The sequence below is a fragment of the Saccopteryx bilineata genome, chromosome 9 (genome assembly GCF_036850765.1).
Source record: "Saccopteryx bilineata isolate mSacBil1 chromosome 9, mSacBil1_pri_phased_curated, whole genome shotgun sequence".
Classification (NCBI taxonomy): domain Eukaryota; kingdom Metazoa; phylum Chordata; class Mammalia; order Chiroptera; family Emballonuridae; genus Saccopteryx; species Saccopteryx bilineata.
In genome coordinates this window covers 72,511,912-72,536,945 of record NC_089498.1, presented here as the reverse complement: position 1 = coordinate 72,536,945, position 25,034 = coordinate 72,511,912, and the positions used below count along the sequence as shown (strand labels likewise).

At 41.9% G+C, this 25,034-nt stretch overlaps 1 protein-coding gene and 1 pseudogene across 1 annotated transcript in view; one reads left to right on the top strand and one right to left on the bottom strand.

Moving 5' to 3' along the window:
• Window positions 1–21,222, top strand: part of PPA1 (inorganic pyrophosphatase 1) — a 58,210-nt gene extending 36,988 nt beyond the window's left edge. Inside the window, exons 7-11 of the mRNA XM_066242854.1 lie at window positions 15,161–15,288; window positions 15,543–15,628; window positions 18,483–18,552; window positions 20,272–20,314; window positions 20,874–21,222. Coding sequence (XP_066098951.1) covers window positions 15,161–15,288; window positions 15,543–15,628; window positions 18,483–18,552; window positions 20,272–20,314; window positions 20,874–20,905 — 359 coding nt within the window. The 3' untranslated portion in view covers window positions 20,906–21,222. The remainder of the gene's footprint in view (window positions 1–15,160; window positions 15,289–15,542; window positions 15,629–18,482; window positions 18,553–20,271; window positions 20,315–20,873) is intronic.
• On the bottom strand, window positions 8,303–9,983 carry LOC136313210 (DNA-binding death effector domain-containing protein 2 pseudogene; annotated as a pseudogene).
• Window positions 21,223–25,034: the final 3,812 nt, after the last annotated feature.

Below are 25,034 nucleotides of genomic sequence, written 5' to 3'. Positions count from 1 at the left end.
ATGTGCCCATTCCGTACCTTACTGGCAAAGCCCCGTATGTGTGCCTATGTGAACGTGTGAGGTTGCCAAGGCCATGGCTTCTCAGAATTGTTTCTGTGTCAACCACTGAGCTGAAGGGCATAAATAATCTTTAAAAATCATTTTGGGTCATTTCTATTTCAAAATGAATTTCTTTTTTCTTTTCCTTTTTAGATTTTATTTATTGATATTTTTGGAGAGAGAGAAAGAGGAGGGAGAAGTGAGAAGCATCTACCCGTAGTAGTTGCTTCCTGTATGTGCCTTGACCGGGCAAGCCCAGGGCTTTGAACCAGTGAAAAAGTGTGCCAGGTTGATGCCTTATCCACTGTGCCACCACAGGTTAGGCCAAAATGGATTTCTAAAGGCTAGATAAGTTCTCTGAAGATCAACATATCAGACATTTTGAAAATGATTTGAAGTTTTTTTAAGTGTTTTCAGAAAACCAATTTATGTTGTAGTCTGAACCTAAAAGTGCTCTTTTTGTTATTAAATTCATCTAGCATTTATTTATTTAACTGAAAAAATGTTTTTTAATTTTTTTATTTTAGTGAGAGAGGGAGAAAGGGAGAGAGACAGGAACATCAGTGTGTTCCTGTATGTGCCCTGACCAGGGATTGAACTGGCAATCTCTGTGCTTCAGGATGATGCTCCTACTGAGCTATCTGACCAGGGCAGAATTCATCAATTTATTTATTTATTTATTTATTTATTTATTTATTTTAGTGAAAGAGACAGACAGACAAGACAGGAAGGAAGGGAGAGAGATAAAAAGCATCAACTTGTAGTTGTAGCATTTTAGTTGTTCATTGATTGCTTTCTCATGCATGCTTGATGGGGTGGTGATGGAGCTCTAGCTGAGCCAGTGACCCCTTGCTCAAGCCAGTGACCTCGGGCTTCAAGCTAGTGACCTTTGAACTCAAGCCAGTGATCATGGCGTCATGTTTATAATCCCAAGCTCAGTGAGCCCGCCGCTCAAGCGGTGACCTAGGGTTTCAAACCTGGGTCCTCAGTGTCCCAGGTTGATGCTCTATCCACTGTGCCACCACCTGGTCAGGCTCATCTAGCATTTATATATATTTTTTCTCATACAATGAATTACCAAAAAAACCCTGTTCTAACATTAAGTATATTAGGAAAAAAGTCAACTAGAGAATGGGTAACAGGATGTGAGGTGCGATCGACAAAGCCTAAAGACTGTAAGCCAGGTATATTTGAGTGTCATCTCTAAAACAGTTCTGTAGATGTTACAGGTCTGATGGCTACACATCAGTCATTGGGAAGAACACTAAGTCAGACTGTGAAGTTTTGTTGTTTTTATTTAACTTTTGTTTATTACAGTTGACATTTAATGTTATTTTATATGAATTTCAGATACAGAAGAATAGTCAGACAATTGTTTAATTCTGAACAGTTATTCAGTACTCACTAATTCTAGTACTCACCTGGAATCATACATAATTATTATAATATTATTGATTATATTCCCTATGCTAACTACCACTTTGTATTTTTCTTTCTTGATGTCTACCAAATCCCCTTCCCAGGCAGTTTTATTGAAGCCATTTATGAAAGACCTTTCCCATCAGCCTGTTATATCTGGACAGTGAGGAAACAAACGTTTTGCCACACAAGCAAGTAGTTAGATTAAGGAGCCTTTATTCTAAGGCCAATGACCATGAGTGGATTCACATCCTAAAGAACTCATGGCTCTGAACGAACTCAAGGGTTTGCTTTTAAAAGCACAAAGAAGCGAGGGGTGGGAGTGAGCACCTAGCCAAAGCAGTTTTACAGAAGCGAAACAGGCTTTCGGTTATCGTTGGAACAATCTAGGGAGAGTGCTCGGCGAAGCATTTTACAAAAAGCAAAAGAATGTACTTGGTTATCTTGGTCTTTTACAGAGGTTATTAAGGCAGCATCCTGAGGGCTTTTTGGAATCTAGACATTAGTGAACATTTATGGCCTTTATGGAACTCTTTTCATTTACTCATCTGCAAATCTTGCAAAACTTGTTCTATGGTCAGAGATATGGTGTTTCTACATTTCATTTCTTACTGGTTTTACTTAATTTTTAATCAAATCCTTGATTCAGTTTCATCGCTATTGTCTTAGATAATTGTATATTGCCCTTTGATTGTCATTAATTTAATAGAGTTTACCCTTTCTTGAACAAACCTTGTTATAAAATTGATTAAACATGGTCCTAATATTAGACAAGAAAATAAGAGGGCTGGTCGCCACAGACAATAGGGTTGTTAGTCAGGGTGACTAATTAAACATTCTCTGAAACCAGTTTTTCGACTGTTCAAATTCTTTTTTTTTCTTTCTATGTTTTTCCTGACCACAAATAGACTTCCCTTAATTATTCTAGAATTATTAGCATAGAAGCAACAAGTTTCTCCTAATGCTGCATATAAGCCACCCTGTTGGAGGAACAGTGGAGCTAAACCTTTTCTATTTTGTAAAACTACTTCTTCTGTATAAATAAATGAGGCATAACATATACTAGAATATATAATAGAGGCTTATTCTGTTCTCTAAACCTGTTTTTTTTCTCTTTGTACAAACCTACAACCTGCCCAAACCTTCTGCAAGTTACATAAACCCTCAACTTTCATGAACTTTCTTATCTGTTCAGAAATAACTAGCTTTTATTATAACTTAATTGTTCTCTTTTTTTTTCAAAAGTATCTTTATACCTTATACCTTTCATTACTAAAACTATATAATTTCTTTCTAATTAATCAGAACTCTTATTTCTAAAGACCTTAACCTTTAGTGACAACCAAGCTAGCAACAAGCAATTATCCTTTAAAATATACGTTCTTCCTTTTGAAGGTGTCCTACTTAGGAGTAGCCTATCGGACATATGACTAATATTTACAGGTTACTCTACAGGGGTAGCTTTGAGCATAATATATTTTTCATTCACCTTGTAGCTTCTCTTCCAGCAAAGGGACCTACACCCCTTTCTGTATGACTCGTAGTAGCACATGTATTAAACCTTAAGATGACTTGTTCTGGCTTTTTTTTTTACCTTAGTTTCCCTCCCTTCTCAAAGTTCAATTATAAGGAGTCCCACGGCGAGGTTCCTCAGTCTTCTGGCATACATAGACCAGCCAGCTTCCGGTTTGTGGCTGGAGCAGGGCATGTCTTCCTTCTCAGAGTCAACTTACAGGGGTTGGTGAGATCCAAATGCACCATCTACGAGGGAGTCTCTAAGGGAGCTTAGTGAGAAGGGATGTTGCCCTGCCTAATACAATTTTATATAGGGTGAATTCTGCTTGGTAAGGGGTGTACTGTGTTTTCAAAATAACAAAGGGAAGGAGATTGACTCAGTTTTCACCCATTTCTAAAATGAATTTAGTTAGGACTTCTTTCAGAGTTCAGTTCATTTTTGTACTTTCTCTAGTAAGGCATTACTCTGAGGCCTGTAAGCACAATGTAATTTTTAATTAATATTGAGTGCCTTTTCTACTAGCTGTGAGATCTTGGATGCAAATGCAAGCCCATTATGAGACCTAATATTAATGGGCAAGCTAAATCTGGGAATAATTTCATATAGAAATTCCTTAACTGTTACTGTGGTCTTATTTCTAGTAGGAAAAGCTTCTACCTATCCTGAAAAGGTGTCAATAAAAAACTAATAGGTATTTATATCCCTATGCTAATGTTCTCCTGGAAAAGCTCTTCTTCCCTATTTCTTAAAACTTCTCTACTTTGTTTAGCATTTACTTGAGTACAGACTAAACACTTGAACACTATGCTTTCTATAATAGATTCTAGGCCTGACAAATAGTAATTTTTAAAAAATAATTCTATTAGCTTAGTTTGGCCTAATTGAATAGCTGGCTGGTAATCCTAGGGCTTCAGGTAAGAAGAGTCTCTTATCTGGTAGTTTTAACTATCCTCCCTTAATTTTAGATATTCCTTTCTTGTTAGCAAAATCTTCTTCTAGTTGGTTGTAAAAAGGAGCCTCTGGCAACAAGGGTTCGGGTAAAGTCACTAAAATTTCTAAAGGTCCTACTGGTTTTAGGGCTACTTCTTATTAGCTGCCCGATTTCCTCTTGCCTCTAGTGAATTTCCTTTCTGGTACTCTGGGCGATGGATAAGGGCTGCAGTCTCTGGTAACTAAGTGGCTTCTAGTAAGGCTAAAATTTCTTCTTTGTTTTTAATGTCCTTACTAGCAGACGTCAGAAATCCTCTCTCTCTGTAGATTGCTGCATGAACATGAGCAAAAGCGTACCTACTGTCAGTATAAAGTTGACCTTCTTTCCTTTGGCCTACCTTAATGCCTGAGTGAGAGCAATAAGTTCTGCCCGCTGAACCAAGGTCCCATAGGGCAAGGCTTGGGCCCAGATAACCTTATCAAGAGTCACTACAGCTGCTCCCGCATGTCGAACCCCGTCCAAGACAAAACTGCTACCATCTGTGAATAGCTGTTCTTTTACCCCATCTAGGGGTTTATCAGTGAGGTCCGGCCTTACAGTTTGAAAAGAGTCTAGTACCTCAGAGCAGTCATGCAAGGGGTTGCTAGGATCCTCGTCAGGCATCAGGATTGCTGAGTTGAAGACCTGCGTCTGGACCAACTTGATGCGAGGCTGATCGATGAGCAGAGCCTGATACTGTGTGATTCTAGTGTTGGACATCCACCTTTCTGGAGTCCCATTGAGCAAAGTCTCTACTTTATGGGGGGCTGTTAAGAATAGTTCTTGCCCCATAGTCAATTTATCTGCCTATCTTACTAGTATGGCAGTGGCTGCTATGGCTTGAGACAGTTTGGCCATCCAGATGCAACAGGATCTAGTTTCTTGGAGAGGTAAGCGACAGGCCTGCGCCACGGCCCTAGTGTCTTGTGTCAAGACCCCTTTTACAATTCCTTTGCTCTCATGAACAAAGAGCTGGAAAGACTTTGTAATGTTGGGCAGAGCCAGGGCAGGAGCCTTAGTGAAGGCCTTTTTGAGGATTTCAAAAGCCTCTTGTTCCTTATCTGTCCAAATTAATTCTTGGGTTCCTGCCATGCAGGAGTACAAAGGCTTGGCTTTCTCTGCAAACCTAGGGATCCACAACCTGCAGTATCCAACTGCTCTGTGAAATTCTCAGAATTGTCTCTTGGTGGTGGGGGTTGGGATCCGAAGGATAGCTTCTATATGGCTGGAGGAGAGAGTACACTTCCCCGCCTCAATGTGGTAGCCTAGATAAGTCACCTTGGAAGTGCAGAGTTGTGCCTTTTTAGCTGACAGTTGGTACCCAGAGTCTGCAGTGTTTGTAAAAAACCCTTAGTGGCTGTCTGGCAGCTTACCTCCGTTTCCGCAGCTAAAAGCAAATCATCTACGTACTATAGCAGCGTGCATTCTGGATGTTCCTGGTGGAAGGCGAGCAGGTCCTGATGCAGTGTCCCATCAAAGAGGGTTGGTGAATTCTTGAAACCCTGTGGTAATCTGGTCCAAGTTAGCTGTCCTGAGATGCCTGCTTCTGGGTCATTCTATTCGAAGGCAAAGATGGGCTGACTTATAGGGGCTAGGGGAATACTGAAGAAAGCATCCTTTAATAGTCTCTGGTGCCTGGCTTCTGAACACGCAGTAAAGGGGTATATCCCATGGGAATTGACAAGGAACAAGAATACTAGCTTCTAACAGTCTCTTAATATGAGGAGTTACTTCCTTTTTAACTTCCCTTTCTTTTTATTCTGGTGTTCTAGAACAGCTACAACTACCTTAGTCATTTTCTCAGTTTCTTCTCTAAGGTGTCTCTATTGTAAACTTTCTGAGCTATTTCTAACAGTTGAGAAATTACCATCCCTGGGAAGCCTTCTAATTTTTGTAGCTTCCTCCTAATATCTGGAACTGACTGGGACATGAAAGCTAAGCTAACTGCCCTAGCATTTTCTGATGCCTCTGGGTCTAGAGGTGTATAGACCCTGCAGGCTTCCTGCAGTCTTTCTAAGAAAGCCACGGGAGTCTCCTGAGGATCTTGAATAACTTCTGACACCTTAGACAAATTCATGGGTTTCTTAGCAGCTACCCAATCCCAGCTAACAGAAACTGGTGAAAATGTTCAAAGCTTCCTGTCTGGCTGTGGTGTTAGGGTCCCATTTTGGCTGGGTAACCGGGAACACCTTCTTGAGGTGGTCTCGGTTATCCTCCTCAGACTTATTCATACCTAACATAGCAGCTTTTCTCACCTCAGTTTTGATTCTTTCCCTCTCTTCTGCAGTGAACAAGGTAACCAGAAGCTGCTGACAGTCGTCCCAAGTGGGGCAAAGTGTATACAATACAAATTCTAACAGTCCTGTTGGGGCCTGAGGCTTCTCTGAGAAAGGAGGATTCTGAGCCTTCTAATTATACAAGTCACTAGAGGAGAGAGGGACATAAACTATGAAAGGTGACTTCCCTCAGGGGCAAAATGGGTTTAGAAGGGGCAGTATTCCCTAAGTCTTCTCCTCGGTCTGGCTCTAGGTATGAGGTGGTGATTCCCCGGAGCCAAAGCAGAGGAGGTGGGGGGGGGGGGGGGCTGTAGCAAGGGGGTGGCAGCCCTGCATTTCTCTAGCCCTCTCTTAGGTCTTTATTTAGTTTTAGCTTTAAGCAATATATTTCTGTGACTTTTGCTTTGCTATTATTATTATTTTTTTTTTTTTTACAATTTGTGGGCTTTAGAACGGTTTTCTCAGAGTTGCTTTTCAAAAGTGACGACCATCTGCTGAGTCCACCTTGGGATATTCGCTCTCCTTAGTTTAGGCCGGTCAGTATACACCCCTGACTAGGTTGGACCCGGAGATGGAAGAGGTTTCCCTCAGCTCTGGCGGATGGCCACTAAACCATAAGTTTACGAATTTCCCTTCACTTTTGCCCTCTGGTTTTAAGCCAGAAATTTCCAACTGAAATTGCACCAGAGATTTTCCTGACAAACGAAGAGAACCTACAAAACAGACAATTTACTATTTACTTTACACTTGACTTTTCAACACAGTTTAATGAACAAGAAAAGGGGTTGCCCCGTGAGGGGCTACTTAGGTGCCTGTCTGGCAGTGTCCCTCGTGGGAGCTTAGGCATCTCGTAGCATTGGTGCAGCCACAAACTGGAAACTCAGGTGCAGGCACCAGAGACCCCCTATTCACACACTAATCATTCAGGGGTTTTCAGTGTAGAGACAGAATAACAAAGCAAAAGCAAAGAATGAGATCTCAGTAAGAACAGACAGCACAAATAGACGTGTCCTAGGAACCCCGAGGTGGGACTTAACTTAGTTCCTGCAATGTCTTCCCTGAGAGCACACTTACTCTCTGCCAATGTCTTGGACCTGGAGAGCCTGTTGTGTGAGTGCGATTGCATCCTATCCTCAATCACAACAGGTGCAAAATGGCTAGCCACAAGCAAGTTACGAATTGAGGAAATAGCAAATTTGCTCTACTCACTTCTGGAGGCTTTCTAGATGACTCCAAATGGGTGGATGGACATGCTGATTGTCCACGGCTGACTGTTGGCTAGACAGAAAAGACCAGCAGGGCCCTGAAATGTCTCAGGTGGCACCTCCCCTGCTGGGTTTCCATTCCCGGCAGTCAGGCTGAGGAGGCTAGTTGCCTACGTGTGGCAAAAAAACAAATGTACCCAGAGGTTGTGATCTCACTGGGGCCTCCAAATGTTATATCTGGACAGTGAGGAAACAAACATTTTGCCACACAATCAAGTAGTCAGATTAAGGAGTCTTTATTCTAAGGCCAATGACCATGAGTGGATTCACATCCTAAAGAACTCATGGCTCTGAATGAACTCAAGGGTTTGCTTTTAAAAGCACAAAGAAGCGAGGGGTGGGAGTGAGCACCTAGCCAAAGCAGTTTTACAGAAGCGAAACAGGCTTTCGGTTATCGTTGGAACAATCTAGGGAGAGTGCTCGGTGAAGCATTTTACAAAAAGCAAAAGAATGTACTTGGTTATCTTGGCCTTTTACAGAGGTTATTAAGGCAGCATCCTGAGGGCTTTTTGGAATCTAGACATTAGTGAACATTTATGGCCTTTACGGAACTCTTTTCATTTACTCATCTGCAAATCTTGCAAAACTCGTTCTATATGGTCAGGGATATGGTGTTTCTACATTTTACCATCAGCTCCCATGTTTTGGTCTTTTTCTTTCTAAGAAGGCAGTGGCTTCTGGTCCTGGCCTCATGGCCAAACAGTAGTATACTTGGTCTGATACCGCTGGTAACACATGTGTGACAGTGGGTGTAGTCCTTGTGCAAGTCCACATTCAGTTTTGGAGAGTGGAAAGTCTGTGTGAGGATGGTGGGCAGAGCCTTGGCTGGCTGTAGAGATGTGTGGGCAAGGTGAGCGGCCTGCGTGTGGTGTGGCCGAAGCCCAGGGTGGGGGCCATAAAAACCCAGGCTGGGTTTCCACTTTTACTGAGAGAAGCCTTTAGGCCAAAGAACTGTGTGGAGTAAGCCAGGGCAGATTTCCATGGGGGCAGTGTGTGCACATGGCCCTGAGTCCAGGACACAATGTGCAAGAGGCCTTTGGTGACTGTGTAGTCAGTTTCCTTCCCTTGGGATCTGCATACCTGGCCTCCTGGATCTGAAGGAACACACCTGAGGCTGGGGATGGTGGGAGCTTGGGGAAGGAAACAGCTGGAAGTGGTGTAGGCCTCAGAGCCCACATCCTATCAGAGGAGCTGTCAAGACAGGACAGATGTGAGGGGGCCTGGCCATCTGTCTGCGTGTCTCAGTCTTCAGAGCTGCTGGAGTAACAGTCCCTTAAAGGCAGAGATGGTCTTCATCCTCTTGAGGAGAAGGTTACCCAGAGGTTAGGAGTTGGGGTCAATCCCTCCAGATCTAGGGTCAGGAGGCCTCCATTGGGTACCATACCTTCTCTCCTCCACGACCAGCAGGTGGACAGCCTCCTGGCCCTTGACCTCCAGCAGGGCCTCAGTTAGGAACACACCTCGCAGGGCCTGCAGCAGAGCACCACTTAGGTAGTCCTTGCAGATGGCATCCAGACAGGAGAGCTCCGAGAACTAGATGTCACACACCATGGAGTGCGGGTCTCGGAACGTAGCACTGCAGTAGTCTGCCTGAACATGTTTAGCTTCTGCACCACTGCCTGGAGTTGCAGAAATGTCACACCCTGCCCCAAGGCGGCATGTTTGCAATACTCTACTTGCACCCTGAGCCAGATGTCACAGGTCACTTTGCCTTCTGAGGTGGGTCTGGCCTGCTCCTGCTGCTGCAGGAGTGTGACCTGGCCCCTTCCCTGCCAGAGGACCATTGGGCCGGCCCTGATTCTGTCAGTGTCACTTGGGGCAGGAAGGGGAAGAGGAGCCTGTCTCCCACTGTCCCTGCTGAGCTTCTGAAGAACTGCCTGACTGCCAACTGGGACGGCAACTGCCCTGCGCCCTCTGTGGAAGAGCTATAGGTGCCGTAGTTGTAGTGTTCTGGAGACATCAGCATCCCTGCTTGTGTGGCAGTTGTGGCAGCAAGTCATGCTGGGCCAGCACCTGCAGGAGTTGCCCCAGGAGCTACAGGTTGCTCTTGCAGCACTGCCTGCGATGCTCCAGCTCCAGCAGCAGCTCCAGGTTGCTATGGGCATGGACGGGCCCAGGCCACTGGTGGCACTGGGGACCTTGTCCAGCAGGGAGGCCAGCAGATCCAGTTTGTACCCGCTTAGCTGCCTGCCCACCACCTCTAACATACAATGAAATGACAGCACCCAGAGTAATCCAGACACTCATCCTCCCAGCTCAGGGCAGGGGTCGACCCTGATAGCGCCATACCCAGGGGAGGGGGTGGAACAAGCTCAACCAGGGCTGGAATCCCATGTCTGATGACTCCTGGGCTATGGCCACAGCCACCTGTTTTTTCTGTTTCTTAATACCTTCACCTTTATTTTTTTGTATTTTTCTGAAGTGAGAAGTGGGGAGGCAGAGAGGCAGACTCCCGCATGCGCCCGACAGGGATCCACTGGACAAGTCCACTAGAGGGCGATACTCTGTCCTTCTGGAGTGTTGCTCCATTGCAACGGGAGGCATTCTAGTGCCTGAGGAAGAGGCTATAGAGCTGTCCTCAGCGCCCAGGCCAACTTTGCTCCAATGGAGCCTTGGCTGTGGGAGAGGAAGAGAGAGATAGACAGAAAGGAGACAGGGAAAGGTGGAGAAGCAGATGAGTACTTCTTCTGTGTGCCCTGGCCAGGAATCGAACTCAGGACTTCCACATGCCAGGCCGACACTCTGCCACCAAGCCAACCAGCCAGGGCCCTTTCATCTTTTTTTTATCCAGCCTTCCACCTCTCTCCCATTTGGCATCCCTCAGGTTGTTCTCTGTTTCTACTGGTCTATTTTAGACTGTGAAATTTCTATTGGTTTTCTTATTGGAATTCTACAATGAGACGTTAACCTGAATATCATTAATGCTAATGCTTTTTATTTATTTATTTATTTTTTTGTATTTTTTCTGAAGTTGGAAACAGGGAAGCAGTCAGACAGACTCCCGCATGTGCCGGACTGGGATCCACCCTGCACGCCCACCAGGGGGCGATGCTCTGCCCATCTGGGGCGTTGCTCTGTTGCAACCAGAGCCACTCTAGCACCTGAATCAGAGGCCATAGAGCCATCCCCAGTGCCCAGGCCAACTTTGCTCCAGTGAGCCCTGGCTGTGGGAGGGGAAGAGAGAGAGACAGAGAGGAAGGGAGGGAGAGGGGTGGAGAAGCAGATGGGCGCTTCTCCTGTGTGCCCTGGCCGGGAATTGAACCTGGGACTCCTGCACGCCAGGCCGATGCTCTACTACTGAGCCAACCAGCCAGGGCTAATGCTTTTTAAAGTACTCTGTTCCTGTCACTCTCTAGAACATCTTAGGCTGGGGACAGAATCTTCATATGCCCTTGCCAGTGAATCTTGTATTTCATACCTATTGTTACCAATGGTTAGAAAACAATGTTTTGTGGACTCCACAAAGATTCAACCAATGTAAAGCAACTGGTATACCAGGGCCTTGATAAGCTTTGAGGCCATTTATCCCTAACAACTTCAAGTTCAGTTTTATCTGCTCATTAATAAGGTGTATATGTCAAAGATTTAAGTGTTTTAGGAAATTACATGATTTCTGTGCCTCAGCACTGCGGAGGACAGCATTGTGATTTAGCTGGTAAGTTGCAATGTGCTTGTTGGGTTCTTAGGTCTAATTCTGGTAACTAAATTAAAATTTGAAATTTCTTATGCAAGAGTCAACATCTTTACATTCATTCTGAGAGGAGTGTTGATAATCATGGATGTATAATGGGATTACAGCAGCCAGTTTACAGCCATCTAGTGGTAGAGTCTGTACCTGGTTTCAGATACCCTGGCAGTGGTCCATTCTTCTTCGTAGGCATTGTACTTTCTTAATCCCAGTTGTGTAAACTAGGACATCTCACAGCACTATTGTTCTGCCATTATCATGTAATGCCAAGAAAAGTGTGTTTTTTTAATTTTAATCTTATTAAGACTGAGATGTGGATTCTTTGACTTATTAACCATATAATAACTTTGGTTAAGTTCATAATTATCTGTAAATACCATGATTTTATGGGGACAAATGAGAAACCACAGGCGAGCAGGCTTTGTAAAGTAAAAAGCACCATAAGAAGGGAGGATACATGCCACTTTCACCCTCTACACAAGAAATAGTTTTCCAATATCCCAAATAAGATTGGTTTTTAGAACATTTATATAAAATTGGTATTATGGTCAGTATCACTTTGACCCAGAAGTTGTACTTCTAAGTATCTATTGCATGGACTTCCTCATAAATATATACAAAGATGTATGTACAAAGATATTCATTGCATTGTTTATCGTAGCAAAAACCTGGGAAGAGCTTAAATACCATCAACAGTTAGATGGAAATATTATTGACTGTCCAGACAATGAAAAACTGAGTGGCCAATACAAAAGGTGAGGAAGACCTGCATGTACAGATGTGGAGAGAGCACTAAGGGGAAATGGTATTATTCCTTTCTGTTATTTTCGCCTTGCAGAGTATGATCTCATATATGTTTGAATATATGCATATTTGCAAATGTATATAAATTCACTTAAAAATGACTGAAAGAACACCAAATCTTTTAATAGTGCAATGGGAATAAAGATGAAGAGACATTTTTTGTTTCAGATACTTTTGTGTTTCTTTAAGTTTTAGTACAGCGGGAATGCATTCATACCATTTATTAACCCCTTGGTGGTCAGCTCTGATTCTGCTGATCTCTGTCAATGTTCACGTGTGCTGCTTACCTAAGAGCACACATACTACAGGGCATACTCTGGTCACAGGGAAGTCATGCCTGTCTTTATATCAACACCATTCTGCTAGGGTGTCACTTTCCTGTAGTAGAAGTTATTAGAAGCCTGAAACTTCCTCGGAGGTTGGCTCCATGGTGCACATAGTAAGCAGCTTTCCCAAAATGTCAAACCAAGGCAACGTCTGTTGCCGTCAGTTATTAGCTGAAGAGTGTATTGGGAGTTTCTAGATAGAGCTCTTGACTAGCCACAACTTTAGAGGGGACGCACACAGAGCCATGTAAGAGGACAGCCTATCTACTGAAGCAGCCAGTTGGCAATATTGATGCTATTTGTCATTGTGGGACCCATGATCACTAGATCCCCTCCCACCTCAGTTGTGAATCAGTGACAGTGAGCATTTCATTCTCATGGCTGTGAGCTGCTGCACTCCCTGGCTGGTTAGAAGCTGAACCCAAGGACCAGTACATAATTGGTCATCTTTGGTAGGAGCTCGATGTGGCATCAGGGGGCAGTTTTGGTGGCCCTGCAGGCCATTGGCTTTGTCTATGTATACATAATGGACATCACTAGGAACAAAAATTGACTTCTTTTTTTTTCTACTTTTTTTTCTGGGTCTGGTAGTCAGGGTTCCTTAGTCTAGACCAGCATAACTTTCAGTGTCCGGTATGGTTCACATCAGAGAGTTAATCAGTTCTTATAATTTTTCTTGCTATGTTATAATACAAAAACATATTTGATCTTTGTCTCCAGTTCTGGGGAAAGGTTCCTAAAACCCTTGGAATTTCCTAAATGATGAGTATCTTTTGTTATTCAGGATGAGCTCCTTTCTTCAAACCTGGGTTTATGATAAAGTGACTTAGGGTAAAATCAAGTGATTCAAGGGTAGGAGCTTTCGATCTTACCCACCACTTTGTGGGGAGGGACTATATACAGTGTGTCCATAAAGTCGTGGTGCACTTTTGACCGGTCACAGGAAAGCAACAAAAGATGATAGAAATGTGAAATCTGCACCAAATAAAAGGAAAACTCTCCCAGTTTCATACCTATTCAGTGAGTTCGATGTGGGCTCATGCACAGATTTTAAGGGCTCCTTAGGTAGCTATCCCGTATAGCCTCTACAGACTCGTCACTGACTGATGGCCTACCAGAATGGGGTTTCTCCACCAAACTGCCAGTTTCCTTCAACTGCTTATTCCACCGAGTAATGTTATTCCTATGTGGTGGCGCTTTGTTATAAACGCGCCGATATTCACGTTGACTTTGGTCACGGATTCGAATTTAGCGAGCCACAGAACACACTGAACTTTCCTCTGTACCGTCCACATCTCGACTGGCATGGCCGTGGGCTGCTCCGCTGTATACACGGTATCACGTCATCATCTGCGCATGTGCACATGCTGCCACATCATCCTACAGAAACTGGGAGGGTTTTCCTTTTATTTGGTGCAGATTTCACATTTCTGTCATCTTTTGTTGCTTTCCTGTGACTGGTCTAAAGTTCACCATGACTTTACGGACACACTGTATATTGAGCTCTTTAAAAACTTCGGAATGATGACATTTGGAGCCCTTCTGAGTTGGTGAACACATTAAAGTGCAGGGAAGGTGGCATGCCAACCCTGAGGACATGGAACCTCTGCAACCTGCCTTTCTCCATACCTTGCTCTATGCATCTCTTCTGTTTGGCTGTTCCTGAGTTGTATTCTTTGTAATAAACTAGGAAACTTAACTAAAGTGTCCTGTTCTGTGAGTCATTCTAACAGATAATCAAACCCGAGGACACAGTTGTAGGAAGCCCTGATTTATAGTGGCTTGTCAGAAGTATGGGTGACTTGAGATCTGCCAGAAATGGGGTGAGTCTTTTTGCGTTCAGCCTTTTAACTTGTGGGATCTGATGCCGATTCTAAGTAGGGTCATTATTAAATTGAATTATTGGACACTCACTTGGTGCCTGAAGAATAGGAGAACTGGTGAGAAAATTTGTTGGAAAATACCCTGTGCTTACATGTTAGATTTCTGGATTTTCAAATTTGTTCTGTATTATATGACACATTTTATGTGAATTATAAGTTCCTTGAATTTTGTCAGTGTTTAAACAGTTCCTAGTTCACTTTGTAAACTTCCCATACTTTTAGTGGTGCTATGAAACAAAGTGCACAATACTCTTTTATTATGTATATTATAAATCTGACTTAAAGCTATTTTATACAAATATCAATAAACTTCTGTTGTTGAATGTGTTCCTCCTTCCAAAAGTACTTAGTTTTTTAAGCACTTGTGTGTTCTATTTGCTTGGATTGAGTGGCAGCTTGGTCATTTAAAGTTGAGTTTGATGGCATTGAGGCTAGCCATTGTTGATGGCTATACAGAAAGTTTAAAAAATTTTTTAAACAGAACACCATGCTGTGGGCCAGAACTAAAGCACTGTGATGTGGAATGCCAACACTATAGTTAGACTAGTTTAATCACATTTAATATGTAACACATCAATGGATTAGTGTAATCCATTTTTCTTGTTTTTAGTATGATCCTCTTGAATAGAGCCTCAAACTGTCTTTTTTTTGGTATGTCTATTCTTCTCATAGAAATTATTCACACTTGCCAAACTGTTCTGTCATTATATAGTCCCAATCACTTCTCTTCCCACTTCTATCAAATAGAAATTACTGTTATACTGATTATTCTCTTCCTAATGTCAGAGCTATTTTAAGACATTGGATACTTCCCTGAATGTGTGTGTGTGTTCCCTTCTCAGCAAGGTGGTTAGCTCAAACATTATCTTGAACGTTTTCCCTAACCATCCCATAGCTCTTTCAAAGTAAATGTGTACTTGATGTCTTTATTACATAAAAAATTGCATAGTGTCTTGCAATCTGTTTCTTCTAAGATATTAATGATGTCAAGCGGCTGAAACCTGGCTACCTAGAAGCTACTGTGGACTGGTTTAGAAGGTACAAGGTTCCTGATGGAAAACCAGAGAACCAGTTTTCTTTCAATGCAGAATTTAAAAATAAGGTAATGTGTCTTTCAGAACTGTAGCTTTAGGTCTCTTTGTATTGAGACTTGTAATTTATCCTGCTGTTACCGTTTAAAGACTATGTGATCATTTAAAAAATGTCTAAAGATGTGACAGTCTTGATATTGATTTATTCATTTAAATGTTTTCTTCCATTTGTGACCCAAGGAAGTGATTCAAAAGAGACAAAATTATCAGGCTTTGGGGAAATGATTGATATTATCATTGTAATGCATATATCTTCAAATTATAGGACTTCGCAATTGATATTATTAAAAGCACTCATGACTATTGGAGAGCATTAGTGACAAAGAAAATCGATGGAAAAGGAATCAGTTGGTAAGTATTGACTCTTTGCATGTTTAACACACAAAGCAGACCAGCTTGCTCCAAAGGTTTTAGTAACACACTGTACCATTGCTTTCACTTCGAAAAGGTTTTATCATTCAGCACTTAAATGAGTGGGAAGGTAGAAGAAAAGTGCTCATAGATATGCTGAAGAAGGACAAACTAAACCTCTAAGTGGGACAGTGAGATCAGGCTGCTAACATCAGGGTGCTCAGAATGTAATAGGTAAAATAAGGTTACGCAGTGGATAGAGTGTCGGACTGTGACAGGGAGGACCCAGGTTTGAAACCCTGAGTTCGCTGGCTTGAGTGTGGCCTCACCAGCCTGAGCACGGGGTTGTTGGTTTGAGTGTGGGATCATAGACATGACCCCATGGTCACTGGCTTGAGTCTAAAGGTTGCTGGCTTGAAGCCCAAGGTCACTGGCTTGAGCAAAGTTGTCACTCACTCTGCTGTAGCCCCCCCAATCAAGGCACATATGAGAAAGGAATCAATGAACAACTAAGGTGCCGCAACGAAGAATTGATGCTTCTCATCTCTCTCCCTTCCTGTCTGTCTATCCCTATCTGTCCCTCTCTCTCTCTCTCTGTCACAAAAAAAGTTTATTAATTTCTGATGTAATTGTAAGGTGTATCACAACTAAACCAATATCTATTATGCACACGAAATTTACTGCCGCTAATATTTATTGAGTGGTAAATGTTTTCCAAGTATGTAACAGATATGGGGAGATTAAACTGAATTAAAGTGATCCCACAATAAGTGTTTCAGAGGTAGGACTCATATCCAAGTCTATCTGGCCCCCAGCCCATGTTCAGGACAATATAATTCTTCTTAGGTGTTTAAAGATTTAGTAGAGAATTTCCTCTATCATCACTTAACTAATGTTGTTCTGGAAATAGTAGTCAATGAAGAAATGATGTGTTTTGATGCAGGAATATTTGAAAAGGGGGAGCATGTTGTGGCAGGTGATATGATTGTGTACTCAGAAAACTCTAGAAAAAATGAAGAATTCAGCAAGGTAGCCGATTACAAAATAGGTGTATGTGTATAGTTGACTCTTGAATAGCATGTGTTTGAACTGCATGGGTCCAGTTACATGTGGATTTTTTCAATAAATACATGCAGTTACCATAGTGTTATTTTCTCTTCCTTATGATTTTCTTAACATTTTCTTTTCCATGCCTTTATTGTAAGAATACAGTGTATATAATATACATAACATACAAAATATGTTTAATAAACTTTATGTTATCAGTAAGACTTCTGGTCAACAGTAGGTCATTAGTTAAGTTTTGGGTAAGTCAGAGGTTTTATGTGAAATTTTGACTGTGTGTGGGGAGTTGGCATTCCTAAAATCCATGTTGGTCAAGGGTCAGCTATATAAGTGAGATCATACAATATTTATCTTTTTCTATCCGACTTCTTTAACATAATGCCCTCAAGGTCCATCCCTGTTGTTATAAATGGCAAGATTTCATTCTTTTTTTTTTAAGTGGGAAGAGGGGAGATAGTGAGACAGACTCTTACATGTGCCCTGACTGGGATCCACCTGGCAACCCCATTTGGGGCCTATGGTAGAACCAACTGAGCTCTCCTCAGCACCTGGGGTGAATGCTTGAACCAATCAAACCACTGGCTGCAGGAAGGGGCGAGGGAGACAGGGGAGAGAAGCAGATGGTTATTTCTCATCTGTGCCCTGACCGGGGATTGAACCTGGGACATCCGTACGCCAGGCTGATGCTCTATCCACTGAGCAAACTGGCCAGGGCCAGTGTAGAAACTTTTTAGTTTGACATGGTCTCAGTTGTTTATTTTTGCTTTTATTGCCTTTGTTTTTGGTGTCCAATCCAAAAACTTATCACCGACACTGATATCAAGGAGCTTACCATCTATGTTTTCTTCTAGGAATTTTATGGTTTCAGATCTTACATTTAAGTCTTTAATCCATTTTGAGTTAATTTTTGTGTATGGTGTAAGATAGTGGTCCAGTTTCATTCTTTTTCAGGTGGCTGTCCAGTGTTCCCACTACCATTTATTGAAAGGCCTGTCCTTTCCCCATTATATTCTTGGCTCCTTTGTCATAAATTAATTGACCATATATGCATGGGTTTAATTTCTGGGCTTTCTTTTCGGTTCCATTGAACTCTGTCTGTTTTTATGCAATTACCATACTGTTTTCTCTCTATAGGTCTTTTACCTTCTTGGTTAAATTTATTCCTTATTTTTACTTATTTATTTTTCTGTTTATAGAGACAGAGAGAGAGTCAGAGAGAGGGATAGATAGGGACAGACAGGAACGGAGAGAGATGAGAAGCATCAATCATTAGTTTTTGTTGCGACACCTTAGTTGTTCATTGATTGCTTTCTCATATATGCCTTGACTGCGGGCCTTCAGCAGACTTAGTAACCCCTTGCTCGAGCCAGCGACCTTGGGTCCAAGCTGGTGAGCTTTTGCTCAAACCAGATGAACCCGCGCTCAAGCTGGCGACCTCGGGGTCTCGAACCTGGGTCTTTCGCATCCCAGTCTGATGCTCTATCCACTGCGCCACCGCCTGGTCAGGCTAAATTTATTCCTAAGTATTTCATTCTACTTGAAACTAGTATTTCATTCTAGTTGTAAATGGGACTACTTTTAAAATTTCGCTTCCTGATAGTTATTAATGTATAGAAATGAAATAGATTCATGTATATTGATTTTTGGATCCTGCAACTTGAGTAAACTTGAAGTTCAGGTAAACCGAACTTGAATCTCACCTGGCCTACCATCATCAGTTTGTTTTTTAACTCTTAAGAGAGACATTTTTGTTAATGCAACTTATGACTACTTTTGTTTTATTTAATAGCATGAATACCACAGTGTCTGAGAGCCCCTTCAAGTGTGATCCTGATGCTGCCAAAGCCATTGTGGATGCTGTATGTAAAAGTTTCCTTCAAAAAGAACATACCTGGTGGCTAAAAAATATGGTGCTAAGTGGGGAGAGAAAGTACTTCTTTCTTTCTTTCTTTCTTTTTTTTCTTTTCAGTTAAAGGAGGAAAGATAGAGACTGCCATGTGCACTCTGACCAGGATCCACCCAACAACCCCTGTCTGGGGCCAGTGTTCTGCGTATCTGGGGCCATGCTTGCAACCAAGCTATTTTTAGCACCTGAGGCAGAGGCTCCATAGAGCCATCCTCAGCGCCCCAGGCTGATGCACTGGAACCAGTTGAGCCATGGCTGTGGGAAGGGAGAGAAAGAAAGGGGAGGGGAAGGGATGGAGAAGCAGATGGTTGCTTCTCCTGTGTGCCCTGACTGGGAATTGAACCCAGGACATCCACATGCTGGGCCGACGCTCTACCACTGAGCCAACTGGTCAGGGCTGAGAAAGTACTTCTTTCAACAAATGTTAAAGTACCTCCTATATGCATATTACTGTGTCAGGTCCTGAAATTACAAACCATGAACACTTGTACTCAGACATTTGACTTCACATACAAGCTGAAGCAGGTCCTGGTCTAAATTGGGCAGGTAGTAAAGTAGTACAATTTGTCCTACTATACCAAGAGCCTATGTACTTATCATAAGCCATTTTTCACAAAAGAATCAACAGGAACTTAACTTGGTTATAGCAAGTTGTGGGAAAGTTATCACATTTTAGGTACTGTTCATTAATCCTAGAAAAGACTCATGTAAGGTAGTAAACTATTTATCAAAGAAATAAGTTTGGTTTTGTCCTTTTTTTTTTTTTTTTTGTATTTTTCTGAAGCTGGAAACGGGGAGGCAGTCAGACTCCTGCATGCGCCCGACTGGGATCCACCCAGCACGCCCACCAGGGGGCAATGCTCTGCCCAACCGGGGCGTCGCTCTGTTGCGACCAGAGCCACTCTAGCGCCTGGGGCAGAGGCCAAGGAGCCATCCCCAGCGCCTGGGCCATCTTTTGCTCCAATGGAGCCTCGGCTGTGGGAGGGGAAGAGAGAGACAGAGAGGAAGGAGAGGGGGGAGGGGTGGAGAAGCAGATGGGCGCCTCTCCTGTGTGCCCTGGCTGGGAATCGAACCTGGGACTTCAGCACGCCAGGCCGACATTCTACCACTGAGCCAACCAGCCAGGGCCGTTTTATACTATTTTTTATCTGATTTGGATTAACCAGAATGGTGAACTAGTTCATCTTAATTTATTCTCATTTACAATATTAAATAAGGAAAACAAAATACTATATCTTACTTTTTACTGCTCTGTAATTGAGTTAAAGGAAAAATAACCATTTAACGATGAAGTCAACACATGTAGAGTTATCTTTGTATGTGAATTCTGACAAAATTGAAATGGATAAAAAAATTGGAAGGGAAAAGGCATTGGTTAGTAATTACAACTTTATATATATGTATGTGTGTATATACATATGAAATCATATGTGTACAACAAATCAACTTTTATTCTTTATTTCAAAATATTTTATTTATTGTGTGTTATTAAAAGAGGCTTGAATTTGTTAGCATTTCTTAACAGTAGATAAAACCTTGCATTGTTCCTATAAATTATTTTTATCTTAAAAATTAGGATCATCATCTTCTGTTCACATTCATTTTAATGTTTTTGTTAGTATACTTTTTTAAAAATAGGGTTTGGCTAATATATTTTAATATTTTATTTTAGTTACCACCACCATGTGAGTCCGCCTGCACAATGCCAACAGATGGTAAGATCAATATTCTAGTAAAATACATTGAGCATTATGTGTCTGTGTGGGAAAATTGTATATGTAGATATATCTTACATACCACATCCATACAGAGAAAGAGAAGGAGAGGAAAAGAAATGTTTGTAGAGTTCCATAGTATGTGTGGGAAGAAAGATGGCTGTATACATCACCTTTGGTGCCAACTCCAGTCTCAGCCATTTCCAAACCATGACCCGCTGTTCTCTGGGTCCTGGGTAGATGCTTCATGGACATTGGAGCAGCCTGGGCTCTGGTTCCTAATCCAGCCATAGGCTTCTTCACCCAGAAATCAGTTCTCTCCCTCTATGGATAGATTTAGGATTCACCATAATGTTCTTCTGGTGAGAATCATATGCTTATATGATTCTTATCAAGAGTAAGGGAGAAAACACTGATAAATTACCTGTTTTTGCCATAGGGAAACTTTGCATGTATGAAAGTTTGTTATAAGGTAATGCATAATAGGATACATTAAAGCAAGTATGTATTTTGATTCTTAATGAGAACTTCAATTTGTTTTTCTTTTTTCTGAATATAGTGGATAAGTGGTTTCATCACCAGAAAAACTGAGGACATTTCTCTGGAACACAAGCTGATATTGCTGCACCGTAGTCATCTGGAAGTATTAGATGCAAAAGTAGTGTCTTTTCAAAGCTTTAAAGTTATAGAACTAATCTAACTGATAAAATAAATTCTGCTGTGACCAATCCAAAATACTTAGTGTGTTATCCATATAAAAGCATTTTTTCATATCTCAACTAAGATGACTTTTAGTACATGCATAAATGTCAAAGCAGTCAATGGAATTGGGAAGTCATTTATGAATGTGCAAGATATTGGATGTATATGTTTACTGTGAGTTAGGAAATAAAATTATTTTGCTGAAACTAGGCTCATATTTTTATTTTAATCTGAAGCCAGAGTGAAGTCTGAGAATGAAATTCCTTATTTTTACAGTTGTCTTGATACTGTGCTCTTACCTAATCCCTATCACCCCACCATAAAGCAAAAGCTTTTTTTCTTAAGATTTTATTTAATGATTTTATAGAGAGAGGAGGTTGGGGGAACAAGTAGTTGCTTCACTCTACCTGTCCACTGGTTGCTTGTCACCTGTGCCTTGACCAGGCAAGCCCAGGGTTTCCAACTGGCCACCTCAGCGTTCCAGGTTGACACTACCCACTATGCCACCACAGGTCAGGCTGGCAGAAAGCTTTTAAATTTATATATTAGCAGAAAATACAACCTTGCTCACATTTTGAAATGATATACTTTTTTTATTTCTCTAAGCAACTAATTGAACCCTTAAATCATTTAAATTATCTTCTTATCAGCCAGAAGAGTTTTGTGATTAACTTCATGGGCTGTGGACCTATGCAGACCTAAATTTTTAATCCTAGCCCATCTACTTACTAGCTCTGTAATCTTAGGTTAGTTACTAACCATCCAACTTCAGTTCCTTCATTGTGAAACTAAAGAGCTGTTATACATGTACTATATTAAGCATTCAGTTTTTTTTTAATTTTAATGAGATCATTGTATCACAGGCAACTGTGAGAAATAAAAGAGAGATTCTCTCTATACCTTGCCCTGTCTCCCCCAAAGGTAAGATTTTGTAAAACTGTAGTATAATTATCACAGCCAGGACATTGGCTTTTATACAATCCATTGACCTTACTCAGACTCCCCAGTTTTACTTGTACTTACTTGAGTGATACACATATTGCTCTCTACAAGTTAATCACCTAATATGTAGGTTCCTGTATCCTACAATATACTGATCTCTAAAAGCTTCATAATTTTATATTTTATATTTAAGTCTGTTATCCATTTTGAGTTTATTTTTGTATAAGTTGTGTTGTGAGGTTTAGGTCAAGGTTCATATTTTCCCCCTATGGACATCAGTTGCTTCAACACCATTTGTTGCAAGGTTATTCTTCATTAAATTAGGCTTGTGCTTTTGTTAAATGTCAGTGGTATGGGTCTATTTCTGGGTCCTTATTCTGTTCCACTATCTATGTGTCTGTCCCTCTGTCAGTACCACACCCTTGGGATTACTATAGCTATATGGTAAGCCTTACTCCCACGTAGAGTACTTCCTCCCACTTTATTCTTTATCAAGATTGTTTAACTAGTCAAGGCCCTGTGCCTCTTCTTTAAAATTTTAAAATCAGTTTTTCCTATGTCTATTGTCTGTGCTAATAAAAAATCTTAGAGATGTTGATAGACATGGCATTAAACCTATAGACAGATCAATGTTAGCTGTGTTTACTTTCCTAATGTGTTTGTTAGTGATTTCTAGTTTGATTTCATTATTGTCAAGAAAACACACTTTGAGTGACTTCAGTACTTTTTATATTGTTATGGATGTTATGGCCCAACATGTGGTCTGACTTGGGGAATGTCCCACAGATATTTAGAAAAAAATGTGTAGTTTGGTGGTATTGGGTGGAGTATTGTTTACGTTAACGCAACTCCTGTTGATTGGTAATGTTCAGATTTTCTCCAGTGGTCCCCAACCCCGGGCTGCGGACTGGTACCAGTCCGTGGGCCATTTGGTACCAGTCCGCAGAGAAAGAATAAATAACTTACATTATGTCCGTTTTATTTATATTTAAGTCTGAACGATGTTTTATTTTTAAAAGATGACCAGATTCCCTCTGTTACATCCGTCTAAGACTCACTCTTGACGCTTGTCTTGGTCACGTGATACATTTATCCGTCCCACCCTAAAGGTCGATCTGTGAAAATATTTTCTGACATTAAACCGGTCCGTGGCCCAAAAAAGGTTGGGGATCACTGTTCTAGACCATTCTTTATTTTTATGAGTTTTATCAGTTGCTGAAAAGAAGGTGTTGAAGCCCTCAATTATGACTGGATTTTTCTTTCATTTTTCAGTTCTATCAAGATTTTTCTTCTTTATGAATTTTGAGGCTGTCTTGTTTGGTTTGTACACGTTTTGGATCTTTATCCTCCTGGTGGATTGAACCTTATATCATTATGTAATGTTCCTCTTTGTCACTAGTAATGTTCTTTGCTCTGAAGTCTACTTTATCAGATTTTTTTTTTTTTTGTAGTATTTTTCCGAAGTTGGAAACGGAGAGGCAGTCAGACAGACTCCCGCATGCACCCGACCAGGATCCACCAGCACGCCCACCAGGGGGCGATGCTCTGCCCATCTGGGGCATCGCTCTGCCGCAATCAGAGCCATTCTAGCGCCTGAGGCAGAGGCCATGGAGCCATCCTCAGCGCCCGGTCCAACTTTGCTCCAATGGAGCCTCACTGTGGGAGGGGAAGAGAGAGACAGAGAGGAAGGGGGGGGGGTGGAGAAGCAGTTGGGCACTTCTCCTGTGTGCCCTGGCCGGGAATCGAACCCGCGACTCCTGCATGCCAGGCCGACGCTCTACCACTGAGCCAACCGGCCAGGGTATATGGCCAATTTTTAAATTAATGTTTGCAAGATATACCTTTTCCTATTCTTTTACTTTCAACCTATATCTGTTGTTGAATTTTAAGTTGAATTTCTTTTCTTTTTTTTACAGGGACAGAGATTCAGAGAGAGGGATAGATAGGGACAGACAGACAGGAACCGAGAGAGATGAGAAGCATCAATCACCAGTTTTTCCGTTGTGACACCTTAGTTGTTCATTGATTGCTTTCTCATATGTGCCTTGACAGCGGGCCTTCAGCAGACTGAGTAACTCCTTGCTTGAGCCAATGACCTTGGTTCCAAGCTGGTGAGCTTTTTTTGCTCAAGCCAGATAAGCCTGAGCTCAAGCTGGTGACCTCGGGGTCTCGAACCTGGGTCCTCCACATCCCAGTCTGACATTCTATCTACTGCGCCACCTCCTGGTCAGGCTTAAGTGAATTTCTTATAAGTAGCATATAGTTGAGTTGTATTTTTTATACACTCTTCTAATCTTGTCTTCTGATACATGTATTTAGGCCAGCGATTTTCAACCTTTTTTATTTCATTGCACACATAAATTAATTACTAAAATTCTGCAGCACAGCAAAATATATATTTTTTGCAGATCTGACAAAATAGGCATAGTTTTGATTCATTGACGCTGGATGACTATTGTGTTGAGTATTGAAATTTTTTTGTTTGACAATCTAAGGAAAAGAAGTCAGTGCCCCTGACTAAAGAGTCAGGTATTGCATGTTTAAAAATTCTTGTGCCACCCCAGTGTACCTCTTACACACACCAGTTAAAAATTGCTGATTCAGAATGTTTACATTTAAGATAATTATTGCTAGGATAGCACTTTATTCTGTTTGCTCAGCTTCTTGGGTCTTCCACAAAATTTGTGTCTTTCACTGAATTTGAGTTTTTTGTTTTTTGTTTTTTCATTTTTCCGAAGCTGGAAATGGGGAGGCAGTCAGACAGACTCCCGCATGCGCCTGACCGGGATCCACCCGGCATGCCCACCAGGGGGCAATGCTCTGCCCCTCTGGGGCGTCACTCTGTTGCATCCAGAGCCATTCTAGCGCCTGAGGCAGAGGCCACAGAGCCATCCCCAGAGCCCGGGCCATCCTTGCTCCAATGGAGCCTTGGCTGCGGGAGTGGAAGAGAGAGACAGAGGAAGGAGAGGGGGAGGGGTGGAGAAGCAGATGGGCGCTTCTCCTATGTGCCCTGGCCGGGAATCAAACCCGGGACTCCCGCACGCCAGGCTGACGCTCTACTGCTGAGCCAACCGGC